At 41.6% G+C, this 12,814-nt stretch overlaps 1 protein-coding gene across 1 annotated transcript in view; it reads left to right on the top strand.

The window, feature by feature from the left end:
- The first annotated feature begins 4,684 nt into the window (after positions 1 to 4,684).
- The window catches only part of LOC124593855 (pollen-specific leucine-rich repeat extensin-like protein 1), a 69,577-nt gene continuing 61,447 nt past the window's right edge, over positions 4,685 to 12,814 (top strand). Inside the window, exon 1 of the mRNA XM_047132203.1 lies at positions 4,685 to 4,871. Coding sequence (XP_046988159.1) covers positions 4,685 to 4,871 — 187 coding nt within the window. The remainder of the gene's footprint in view (positions 4,872 to 12,814) is intronic.

The following is a 12,814-nucleotide window of genomic DNA, read 5'->3' as shown; positions in this document are numbered from 1 at the left end:
CCAATAGGCCTATCCTTAATGTGAAAAAAACTATATACAAATCAGCACAAACTCCGCTGCAGAGTGAAAATCTCATTTTGGAAACTGTATACAATTTGGAAAGTTGATTTAAAATCAAGATCTCTGTCTGGTACTGGGCGGAAATGAGTTAGAAAGGGTGCGATTGACAAAACTTGGTGCTAGAATGGCTTATTTTAGTTACTTCCAGTATCTTGTAGCTGATGGGATGGTTTTATCGGCAAATTTGACAGTCGATGAAATTAAATTTTTGTGTTACAGGAAAGGGCCCCGCGAATCTTGTCACACAACTCTGTCAGAGCTCACAGCAAGCTCCCATTAAAAAAATATGTGTTTGCTTTCTGTACCGAGTTTGTACATATAAAGGTAAGTGTTGATAACAGGAACTAGACTTAGTAGTAGCAGTAGTAGTAGCTTTATTCATCCGTAGATCTCTTTTTACAAGAATATAGGACATATCAAAGTATTTTCAAATTTAGATCAATTTAAAATAAACTAATTCGTATGCACATTTATTTACAGACTTATACATAGAAACAATCATTAGATTTACTCCTGGTATAAAAAACTTTTTTACAAATAACTTATTAAATAATGTAATCCCATACTGTTCACTCATATCTCGCTATCAGTGATGCACACAATATACACACATTGTTTCACAACACTTCACTAGCTACAAACACACACACACACACACACACACACACACACACACACACACACACAGACACACACAAACTGGTGATCTCTGGGCCATTTTCTTTACCGCACCTTCCAATTGTCTAACCTGAAAAATTGAGTCAGCATCCCTCCATAATGAGTGAGATGTTGAGTTCTGAAAGAGGAAGTGGTGTTAGTAATGTGCTATGCATAGCTTGGGGGTAAGTATTTCTAGAAAAGAAAAAAAAGAAAGAAAACATAAAGCGAAGGTGTTATGTGGAATGTTGGATTTTTTTATAATCATTATTATTATTATTATTTGTTTGTATAACATTTTTATCAAACCTCTACTCTGTTTTAGCTACGTAATCCTTCAATGTATAAAATGTATTGCATAACAGGTACTTTTTTGCTGCCTTTTTAAATAAGTGTATTTACAATTTTTTAAATCTCTTTTGGTAATTTATTGTGCCGTTTTATTCCTTGGTAGAAAATGCTGTTTCGAGTTTTATATTTATTTTTTCTTGGTAAATGTAAGTTGAGTCTATCTCTTGTTGCATGGTCATGGGCAGAGCTGTTTGTGCTCTAATTACAATGTTATTTTTATGTGTACACCTGAGTGGTAAATGAATACACAGGGAGCAGCAAAAATCCCCAGTGTTTTGAAGAAATGTCAACAATGAGCTCGACTAGTATTTTGTTATTATTCTCATGGCTCTTTTCTGGAGTTTGAAAATTGTGTTCATATTTTTTACATTTGTTTCCCAAAACAGAATGTCATAGCTAAGAACTGAGTGTACATATGAATAACATGTAAATAAAGGACACTGCGTGTTACACATTGATGATAGGTTTCTAAGGGCATAACATGTTGATGACATTCTGTTTGCAAGTCTCTTTGTGTGTTCACACCCTTCAGCTGAGAATCAATATTCATTCCCAGAAATTTTGCATTTATTACACAGTCTATAGAGGTGCCATCTACATTTAATTTAACATTGTCATTTTTCCTCTTCAAACTGAAATTCATGCCATTAGTTTTCTTTATGTTCAATGTCACTTTATTGCTTATTGACCAATCATAAATTTCCTTGAGAGTTTCATTTGCTTTCTCGGCAAGGAGTTCTCTTGTTTTCTCAGTGACTATAATATTGCTGTCACCAGCGAAGAGGATTTTTTCACCATGAGTAACACTACTGGGAAAGTCATTGATGCATATCAGGAACAGTATTGGTCCTAATATGCTACTTTGGGGAACCCTTATATTAATGTATTTTGGTTCTGATAAGTGTTTTACTAAATGTTTCGATCTATTTGAAGTATGTGTTATCTCTAATCTTTGTACCCTATCTTTTAGGTATGATCGAAACAGGTCATTAGCTACCCCTCTTATTCCTAATGCTTCTAAATTATTTAATAGAATCTTGTGGTCGACAGTATCAACGCCTTAGAAAGATCCAAAAAATATGCCTGTGACACACTCATCTTTGTCAAGAGCATCATGTACAACTTTTGTGAATTCTTCTATGGCTGACTCTGTATTTTTGCCACTTTGGAAACCAAACTGTGATTCGCTTAAAGCATTGTATTATTTCAGGTGATTCATTAATCTGTCTTTCATAATTGCTTCTATTATTTTTGAGAATGGCGACAGCAGGGAAATGGGCTGGTAATTTTCTATGTCTTCAGTATTATCTTTCTTAAGCAAAGGTAGAACTGTTGCCTGTTTTAGCAGCTCTGGAAATGTCCCTGATTTGAAGGATTCATTTATTATGTTTGTTAAGGGTCCTTGTATAATCCCTATGCATTGTTTCAGTACACACATTGGTATTTCATCTAAGCCTACTGTCTTCTTATTTTTTAGTTTTTGAACAGTTTTATTGACTTCAGTCTCTGTGGTTGGAAGTAACATCATTGTATTTAGTGCAACAGTATTTACAGGTGCTATATTTGTCTGAGGGAATTTTTGCTGTAACTTCTCTGCAATACTTGAAAAATGCTCATTTACATTGTTTTCTAAGTGTTGTGGATCATTTGTTACCTTATCCCTCTCACTTAGCAGTATGTTATTCTGCATTTGATTGCCTCTCCCTGGTTTTTTTTTGTAACATCCCAGACTTCTTCGCTTTTGTTCTCTGCATTATATATTATTTTGTCATTAAAAGACTTTTTTGCAGCAGTCAGCACCTTCCTATAGATCTTTTTGTATGCATGATAGAAATTTAAGGATTCTGGATCATTTATTTTTTATTGATTGCATGTTTGCATAGAGGATTGTTAAGTCTGTGAAATGCCCCATTTCACTCTTTGCAAAGGTTTGTTTTTCTCTGTATCTTCTGGTATATGTGAAATTTGAAGTGTTAAAATCTGTCTTGTGAATGATTGTTTCAGTATTTTTTAAAGTGCTGGCGACACTCTTTAGACAGGGGAACCTGTTGTCTGGATTTATCCTAAAAAAGACCTGCTTTTCCTACCTATAACAACAGGTATTTGACCATGTGTGGTCCGAGACCATAGCTATAATACTCGCTATTGTGGGTCCCTCCATACAGAAAAAGCTAGAACAACCCCACCCAGACATGTGAGACGTTCTTTATGAAGCTCTGAAACACCACACGAAGAGGTTGTAAGAGGAAATGGCTTTTAGAGCGGAGTTAAAATCATCCTTGATGATAAGTGTTTCTAAAGTGTAAAAATGATATGTCAGTCTTCAGGATTAATATGCATTCATTCACTGTTGAGTGCTTTTGATTCCATTAACTGACGTACCGTCTATGCTACTGGTTTTCTGTTTCCTCTGTTTCAGATGCAGTGTGCCCCACCTTCTCGGAGAAGGAATCTGGAGCCAGCCAAATTTGATCGATGTATTGTTGGTAAATTTTCGCGTGTCCGTGCGTTATACGTTTCACAGTGCTGTGTAATGTGTTGGTGTTTTTTTATCTTTGTCAGGTGTCTTTTATGTCAAAGTTTCATGTTTTTCTACATAATTAATTTAATTATTGTACATGGTGTTCTTTTCAGCAATGTTGTGTAATGCTTTCTAGTGTTACACTTTTTCAGTAGTGTTATTATTTCCAAAATTTCTTGTTCGTTGATTTAGTTCTTGTGCATGTTGGAGTTTTTGTAGACTATGTATTTGTGATTTCCCTCCCAATCACGTACCGAGTGAGGTGGCTATTCCAGTCTTAATACATTGGACTCGTATGCAGGAGGTCCGCGGTTTATTCCCTGTCGGACTATCCTGACTTGGGTTTTCCATGGTTTCCCCAAGTTTCTAACGTGAATGTCGGGATGGCTTCTTTGATTAGGCCATAGCCGAGTTTTTGCCCAATCCTTGCCTAAACCTATCCTACTTCTCTAACGTTTCGTATATGTATAAACTACTTCTGTAAATATCTGACTTGTCTGATAGTCTTGTACTAAATGGTCTGTGGACGAATAAATAAATAAACGTACAACACAGTAGGGACACATTCTACAACCTAACTGAACATAACATCTAACAGCACATCGAGGAAGCTTGTCGCTCTCTGGCATTAGCGACTTTACATGTTGTATGGTCGTTTACAAGGCGCATTGAGTTGTGCATTGTGAGACATGGGTATTCGTTAGAACACCTCACTTAAATGAACATTCCACGATCAGAGCGTCCATCTCCACGTACAGCATTTCCAATTCACCCCTGAAATTTTGAACATTTCTAACTCCCTAACGAAAATTGATAAAAATTTCATTTAAATTGATCTGTACCCATTTGGTTTAAATACATCAGTCACGTCATGCAAAAAATAAGTTTTTTTTTCAAAAATTTGTAACTCGTTGCTATGACTCTCCATGAGATAACTTGTTAAACTATGTTCATAACTGTTTAGAAGGAATAATGTTTCTTACGTTTATCCATCAAAATAAATATTCGTTTTATCTGTTGTTTTGTAAGTTACAGAACTAAATGTGACGCGTGACCAGCGATTCACGATTACACGGTAGAGGGCTGTAGACCTCTATGGCCGGCCACCGGCGCAGCGAAGTCCTGTACCTGTGTCGCGTGCTAGTCCTGCCCCAGTGTCCAGAGCCGCAGGTGTTCTCCGAGTCGCAGACTCCGAGCCTCCACGTGACGGTGAGTACGTGGGCATGGCGGCACACTGCTGCCGTCACTTTGCTGCGCCGTCTCGTGTACTTGAGGGAACCATGTAAGAGCTCGGAAAAACATTGTGAATCGTTTGGGAGTCTCCACTGCCGAGAATCTCGCTTGGTTGGGTATGATCTACGCTTCCCGATCTCATAACACCACTCCAAAACATTTCGGATTACGTGAGGTTAAGCTCCTCCGTCATTACGAATAAATGTCATATCATTCATATTGCGTGGACTTTGACGGGACGCAATCTGTATAGTAGCCAGAGCTATCGTTCGAGTTCGTTGATAATTTGATTGAGAATTGAAGCCAACCGTGACCATAATGAAATAAAAGATGTAGCAACAGACTGACAGTTGCCTGAACGTCTAGCTTTGTGCCATATCCAACGTACTTCGTTATAAAAACTGAAACTGCTGGTGAATTTAGAAGACTTACATTATTTAACGGACAAGTCTGATTTAGTGCATATACCGAAGCGTCCGATCCCTCCCGTCGACTTTGACCCGTGACGTGAGGCCGTTGTGGTGCTTCGTCACTACGGCGCGGAATTTAGTTTGGAAGAGTGGCGTGTTTATAGGTGTTTTGATGCGATCCATGGTGCTGTCTGGTGGATGTTAGGTGATGTTTTGGGTTTAGTTTGCGAGTGTGGCGTCTTGGGTGACAATTTGTAAATTTCTTTTTTTATGTCTTTAGTAGGTATGGATATGACTGACACGATCAAGTTTTCGGTTGTCGGCTATGATTGGGGACAGTACGTTGTGTCTAATAAAATTTCTTCAACTATTCCGATTTTTTGGATGAAGTCTAATATGGCGCATATAAAGTCGTTATGTAAACATTATGAGGACGAAAATACATCGAAAAACACACATACGTTCCACAAAAAGCCTAAAGACACTAAAGGGACAAGCCCGGGAAATATGGGGTTTTTGGGTGGGGACAAGCTAAATCTACACAAATTTAGACACCCATCCCCATACAAAACCACGCAAAACGACGAAAAAACCGACATCACAAAACTCCCCAAATACAACTGAACACAATATCAGGAATCGGACACTACCCTTGACCTTACATAAACTACGAAAAATGTAAGTGGTTGTCCACCAGATAACTTTGACCGAAACGGTAGTCAACTCTCGCTAAGGCAAGTCGTAATAACCTGTTCATCCATGTCAAACCACGAATCTGAATTTCTATTGCCTTTCCTTATTATTGACAAATAGTTCTTGGTTCTTAGAATCTGTAGTCTGTTTTTTACCAGACTTAACATTTTATTCGATGGTTGGCAACCTGCCTCATGATTTACCAACAGGAGATGTCGTTAGGTGTGCTGTGGCGGTTATTAGGTTCTTCCCGCTTTCTGTTTAATACGCTTTGCACGTCCAGTTGGTGTTGGGCCAAGTAAGTCTCGAACTGGCAACCAGTATGTGGTTCGTCCGTTCCGCGAGAGACGTCAGAGCGTCTTGCAGCCACACCACACCAATCCTCCTGCCAACCCTCCGACAAGACGTTATTAGGGGGTATATTACGCAGTCGTAATTAATGAACGTAACCAGCGCACGTGAACAGGTGCTTCTGTAGTTTTCAGTAATGTCCAAGCAGTATCAATGACATCAAACGGTTTTTTTCGCGTCCAAAGGGTGGGGACGATTATTTTGAGTTTTTTCCAACATAAAAGTATTTTAAGCCCATCCATTATCGTATAAAATTCATATCGCGATTTTCGAAAAAGCGGCGACAAAGATAATTTTCTCAGCAGTCTTACCTGACGTATGTAATGGACAAACTGATTTAATAGTACCTCTGCACTAAGTTTATCTACTTTCACATGGATTAGAAGCAATGCGACGTTGCCCAATAAATCAGACATCGATATGGTGGGTGGGAGGAAGAGGAGAGGAGAGCGTAACGGAAATGTTTGACACGCGCACCGACCGACAAATTGGACGTGTAGGCCTGTTGAACGACCGACCGACTTCCCTTGTTGGGATGTCGGGCGGGAGGGACGACGTGACGACCGAGCCCTTGCACCTCCACCACCACTTCTCACAGTGTGGCACGACAAACTGCAAATTGTGTGCCAACCGCCCGACAAAATTCTTTAATCACGCTGCGGGTGACCACTGTTCTAAGAAACATAACAGGGGGCGAGACGATGAAACTTTGACAAAGTTCCTAAAAAATTAAGATAGATGTTTGTGACATATCGATTATAGATGCAAGAAATGAAGCACATATTTCGTTTTTAAGAGACTCCGTAATGGTTTACTTGGAACAAAGAGTAAAAGATATTTTATGAACAATCCGTCGACCTTCTGTAGTTCAGTTTTTAGGTTTTTTGCCGATACTTACCTGAAATAAATACTAGAAACTGAAATAGACAAGTCAGATATCTATTTCCCGATGTGTCGGGAGTAAATCCCGATGACGGGAATACTGTCAACGGATCCTAGTTCATAAAATACTTGCTTCATTGTTATAACTGCTAAAGTCCAGCTTACATTTCTTCTCATACGAAAAGCAAAATGTGGGATTTTTAGTTCTAATACTTCCTAAATATTAAATTTCTTATGTATCTGTTACTAGGTGATGGGCACCACGATAATTTGTAGCATTTATTTGAAATGAGTTTCTTCAATGTACAGGGCATCCTTTATGCTATGTACATAGTTTAAATGAATATCTTTTATTTATTCTGCTTTATCGTTTTTTCCTCAGGCAACTATAAATAACGTTGCAGTTTTCAGGACTCATTTTACATGCCTTTGGGTATACAACATCTTTGAGTTGGCGTCCTTAACTTTTCCAGTGGTTGGAAACCGTAATGCAGCTAAGAACGTTTATCGTTAAGGATAGTTTTTCAGCAGCTCCGATATGGATGGTTCGTTTAATCTTGGGTAATTAACGAAAGTAGACTCCCAGCTCCTAAAGTAATAGATCGTGAATGAACTTCTTTCTTTGCATTGACCACTTCTTTGCCCACGCCTTCCTCTAGATCGTTTTCTTTTGGGCTTGTTACCTCGAAAACGACCAAGGCAATCCCCAGGTTTTTGTTGTGTATAAGCAAAGGGACGGTGCGTAAGTAAAAATTATCAACATACCGTAATAAGCAAAGGGCCTCTGGAACGTAAACACAACGCACAAAGGATAAACAAATAGCAGCAAGAGAGCGGTGCTGTAGTCGCGGAGTGCGATCGGTCGGGTCGCATGTGGGCTGCCTCGTAATTGGTCGGTCGGCCGATAACAACCGCGCGTGTATGGAGGGGCCTTCAGACAAGCCCTAGTTGACAGAGGAGCGCAGCGAATGTTTAAATCCGTTTGTTGCCGTCTCGCGATGTGGTGCGTGGTCGTGTTGTCACGTGTAATACATTACCCGTGAGTCATTATCAATAACCAGCGTTACTTTCATGGCCGCGCACGCAGTGGGTCTCAGTGAAAATTAGATTTCAGAATATTCGTTACTATAAGTAGTCTGACAACCTTTGCCGCGAGAACGTAAAGTTAGTGACACTGCCGACATGCCAAAGTGACGTCGCAGCCTGTAGTTCGACATGGATGTTGGCGTACTGTTCATGGCGTACCCCTCAAGTCTAGAAATTTAAAATTGACTTGGTTGAAAGTTGAAGAGGTCTCTAATACTGTAGAACGCATCACTACGTCCCTGTTGAAAACCCCCCTTTTCCCCACTAATATTTTAAATTTTGGAATTAGTTTATATGCATTAATAGCGTGAACCATCCCATGAAAAAACCTTCTGGGTTCAGATCCCCTGATCGCAGTCCAGTAGTTACCCTGTTGAGTCACTCGTTAAAACTGATGGCTTCTGCCATGCTCTTCACTTTCGCTGCGAGATACTTCAAGGCCGCCACATATTTGAAAACTCAAAGGTTTCGTTCAACGCACTCTTTGCCTTTGCAAGTTTCTAGTACATTCTTTTCATTCGCGTAAACATCCAACCTATGCTTCGGGGGCATATGTACAGGTTATCCTGATACCAACACAAAACAGCGTCTTCATACTCCTTTGCGGAGAAAAGTCTCATAAGTATCAAAATTTGTTATCCAATTTACTGTAGATCGAGCAGATAATTCTTCGGAATACTAAATGTGACCACGAGCTGTAAAACGGATAAACACGTTTCACGCGTGTTAGGAAATTGATACGCAAGCAGATGCAGTAAAACTGATTTGGGTCCTGGCTCCTTTTTGCATCCAATCAAACTCCTTGCGCTTCTAGTAAATAACGAACTATATCAAGTTAACATAACGTAGCGTTAAAACGTATAAATTTTGGACGATGGTAAATTACGGCAAATTAGCAACTAATCTCACATTTACCAGAGCCATTGGATCTTTACCTGCGCAGAGACTAAATTTCATATAAACATCCCGAAAGTAGAAGTTAACAGTTCTGTAGTACCTAACTTTATGTACACAATTGAAAGGAACTAGACAGGTCAAACAATGCGGTGTGGATCTGCACGAACGTCACACAGTTAAGACTGAATTGTGGGGTGACGAAGTCTCGTGCTTCGTATAAAGTTGGAATTACATCCAAAATAAGGCCCTGGCACGATTGCGAGCTGTGTGCGAACTGTTCACCCGAAATCGATAGCAGAGGGAGAGGAATAAGGTTGTATTTCGGTCTGGGCTATAAACGACGGTTCAGTTGGGCGAAATGTCAACGCTCTACTGATTAGCTTCTGACAAGGTCGGCGCCTCATTAGAATGTGTGTATACTATGAACCACACCAAGTGTTCGTATGTTTTCATTTGCTGCGTCGGGGAAACACGTTGTCACCGGTTTCGAATTTCCTAGCGGCGTCAGCAACAATGATAAAATTTTGCATTGGCTTGCGGCTGCAGAAAGTTAAGGCAGATGAATGCTATCTGCACGCTGATTTCCTTAGACTTTCATAGCATGCGCTAGTTGGTTTGCGCCGTCGTATCTTTTATTTCTCCCTCAGGTGCACAGCTTTCAGTACATCTGCCGAGGGAGGTGGCGCAGTGGCTAGCACACTGGACTCGCATTCGATAGGACGACGGTTGAAACACTCAACCGTCGATCCTGATTTAGGTTTCCCGTTATTTCCCTCAATCGCTTGGGCGCTTATGACCTTAGATGTTTTCCTCCCTAAAGCCCCCTCCCCCAAAAAACCCTCACTCGCTTCAGGCAAAAGCCGGGATGGTTCCTTTGAAAGGGCACGGCCGACTTTCTTCCCAATCGTTCCTAATCACACAGTTTGGTCTCCTTGCCCCCAAACAAACCTTCATCTACCTATATACGACACCAAACGGTGCGTGGCGGACGGTACGTTGTACCGCTACTAGTCATTTCCCTACCTGTTCCAGTCGCAAACAGAGCGAGGGAAAACTACCTACATGACTCCGTAAGAGCCGTAATTTATCTTCGTGTTTCTTAAGCGAATTGTACATTGGCGGCAGTAGGAACGTTCTGCAGTCAGGTTATAATGACTATTCTCTAAACTGTAATAGCTTCTAGGTTTGTGCTTTAAATCAGCAGTCAATGGACTATCTCAATTACTTTACTAATCTTAAGGCGTGGTACAGTTTTAGCAGACGAAACTCCTGTGCCATCCCTTTACATTGCAATTCATGTTTATCTTTAGGGCCTACCCCCTTTCTTATCACGCACTTTCAAACGTGCAGTTGATCCATAGTCAAAATTTATTGCTGTACGAGTCTTTCTCCATGCTTGCCTTTGTCAGAAGTTACGAAGTCATTGTAAGTACATAAATGTTGGAAGTTAGCAGGGACACGTCCATTCATTTATAGAGTATATAAAGACTTGGTTTATTGGGAAGTTACCACGACACCCTGAAATTTAAATTCGGAGAAATAGTTACGTTCTCCTTAGACGATAAGTTTCCGTAAACCAGTAAAGAGCAGTTTAACTGGACTATTCAGGATAGCCGGCCGAAGTGGCCATGCGGTTAAAGGCGCTGTAGTCTGGAACCGCAAGACCGCTACGGTCGCAGGTTCGAATCCTGCCTCGGGCATGGATGTTCGTGGTGTCCTTAGGTTAGTTAGGTTTAACTACACTGCTGGCCACCGTAAATGCAACACCAAGAAAGACAAGAGGTAGCACAACAAAATTTATTTCGTAGATAACATGTTGACCAAGTATCAAATGATTACGTTTAGACGTCTGTGACATGGGGTTCCTGCCAGAATCAGTAGCCAGAGTAGCCGCCATTGTTGGAGATCACCGCTGCCACACGTCTCGGCATTGAGTCAGAGACGTTGGATGTGTTCCTGGGGTACAGCAGCCCAAGCAGCTTCCACACGTTGCCAAAGATCTGGTGTGGCAGCTGGGGATGTAATCTGGGTCACTCGTTGAGCAACCATGGACCACATGTTTTCTATCGGCGAAAGATCCGGAGAGCGAGCCGGCCAGGGAAGCAATTCAATCTGGTTATTGACGAAGAACCTTTGGACAATGCGTGCCACGTGTGGTCGCGCATTATCCTGTTGAAATATGGCTGTGGCTGACCCCTGAAGGTAAGGAAGGACAACTGGCTCCAGCACCTCGGATATGTAGCGCCGGCTATTTAAAGTACCGGCAATGCGTACTAGAGGCGTGCGAGAGTAATATCCAATACCGCCCCATACCATAATACACGGTGCAAGACCAGTGTGGCGGTGCATAATGCAGCTGTCCAGCATCCTCTCTCCACGGTGTCTCCACACTCGAATCCGACCATCGTGGTGCTGCAGACAGAAGCGTGCCTCGTCAGTAAAGACAACGTCATTCCATTCTGCCGTCCACATCCGTCTGTCATCACACCATTGGCGACGGAGACGTCTGTGGTTCTGCGTCAATGGTAGACGAAGCAATGGACGTCTTGCGGACGTACCACTCTGCTGTAAACGGCGTCGAATGGTACGCGCACACTGGATGATGCGTTACAGACGCAATGTGCTGTGCTATGGTTCGGGATGTCACTGAGCGATCCGTCACTACCATGCGCACAATTTGCCTATCAGCACGTGCAGTGGTGCACCGAGGTGAATGCGATCGACCACGTCGGTCCGTCGTACCCTCCTGCATCCAACCGTCACATATCCGTATTACAGTTGTTTGGTTTCGTCCAACACGACTAGCGATTTCTTTGTATGATGATCCACAATCTCGGTAAGCCACTATCCTTCCTCTGTCGAACTCGGATACTTGATCAAAAGATGTTCGCTGTTGTCTACGAGACATAACTGATCGTCTTGTGAAACAACCACAAGGTAAACACACATGCCGAACGTACACTCGTCGAAATCGCCAAGCCTTAAATGGCGCTATGAGGTGGCGCCACAGGCGCGCGTGATGTGCGTCTGCGCTGAAATTCTAATCAGTTGCATATCTCATCGCTGCAAACTCATCGTGTAAATTTCACTTGATTGGGATGCTCCCTTCAGGGTGTTGCATTTACGGTGGCCAGCAGTGTAGTTCTAAGTTCTAGGGGACTAATGACCTCAGCAGTTGAGTCCCATAGTGCTCAGCGCCATTTGAACCATTTTTATTCAGGATATTAACCACTGTAGACATGTGAGCGTTGTTCTTCATGAAGTCTCATTATGCCAGGCAGAGTGCCAAATCATGCGTAATGGTGCTTGGTTTCCGCCTTGTGACAGTCAACCAAAAAATTCGAAAAATCTTTGTAGAATGACAGTTACTATTAGGCGAAAGCGACAGTCAAGCAATGTCTCTGCTTGGAGCAGCGAGATAATGAAAGGCCAGTGAGAAGAAATTTATCATAGCGATAGTGTCTTCTGTTTCCGCCGGGAGGTAGCTCGATATTTTAATTTACTAGTAGTTTAGTTTTACGAAGAGAAGGCGCCAGAAACGGCCGCAACAAAGAGCTCGCTTGCTGAGACTCTGCGTTCGCATTCGCGATGGTTGGGCATCTCATATTTCCAGCCATCCAGATTTGTCTTCCTAAATTAAAGGGAGTGCTGGAGTAGACAGTAGAACCGCCTC

This window comes from Schistocerca americana, chromosome 2 (assembly GCF_021461395.2).
Source record: "Schistocerca americana isolate TAMUIC-IGC-003095 chromosome 2, iqSchAmer2.1, whole genome shotgun sequence".
NCBI lineage: Eukaryota > Metazoa > Arthropoda > Insecta > Orthoptera > Acrididae > Schistocerca > Schistocerca americana.
This window is presented reverse-complemented; position numbering and strand designations above follow the sequence as displayed.